At 61.2% G+C, this 560-nt stretch overlaps 1 protein-coding gene across 1 annotated transcript in view; it reads right to left on the reverse strand.

Moving 5' to 3' along the window:
• Nucleotides 1-560, reverse strand: part of CLU (clusterin) — a 2,503-nt gene that overhangs the window by 856 nt on the left and 1,087 nt on the right. The window contains exon 3 of the mRNA XM_035889358.1: nucleotides 7-349. Coding sequence (XP_035745251.1) covers nucleotides 7-349 — 343 coding nt within the window. The remainder of the gene's footprint in view (nucleotides 1-6; nucleotides 350-560) is intronic.

A 560-nucleotide genomic window follows, 5' to 3' on the forward strand; every position in this document is an offset into this window, starting at 1 on the left:
AAAAGAGTGGCTGGAATATGTGGTGGAAGCCGTGGTGGGGATGCTGGAAGAAGGGGTGCAGCTCCCGGGAAAACCTCTCGCTGCGCGGGAGCAAGCGGACGTGCTGGATGGGGGGGCGGAAAGCCTCGCGGAAACTGCCGAAGGGCGCTCGGAAGAAGGGATACATGCGGCTGTAGACCTGGGTGCTGTCCTGGAAGATGTCATCCACCCCATCCTCCAGCAACCCGAAACGTTCTTCCAAGTCCTCGAACTGCCGCTCCTGCCGCTGGTCCCGCTCCAGCAGCGAGTCGATGCGCTCCCCATTCACCCAGATGGAGAAGGGCGAGGAATGGTTGAGGAATTCTTCCAGCTGCCGGGCAGGGGAGCAGGATCAGGCCACAATTCATGGAATCATAGAATAGAATCATAGAATGGTTTGGGTTGGCAAAGCCCTTTCAGCTCCCCCAGCCCAAGCGTTCCCCTCCCCCTGCCATCCCACCCCCAAACCCTGGCCCTCAGCACCGCCTCTGCCCGGCTGTTAAATCCCCCCAGGGCTGGGGACTCGACCCCTTCCCTGGGCA

Source organism: Egretta garzetta, unplaced genomic scaffold (genome assembly GCF_000687185.1).
Source record: "Egretta garzetta isolate BGI_Z169 unplaced genomic scaffold, ASM68718v1 scaffold892, whole genome shotgun sequence".
Classification (NCBI taxonomy): Eukaryota; Metazoa; Chordata; class Aves; order Pelecaniformes; family Ardeidae; genus Egretta; species Egretta garzetta.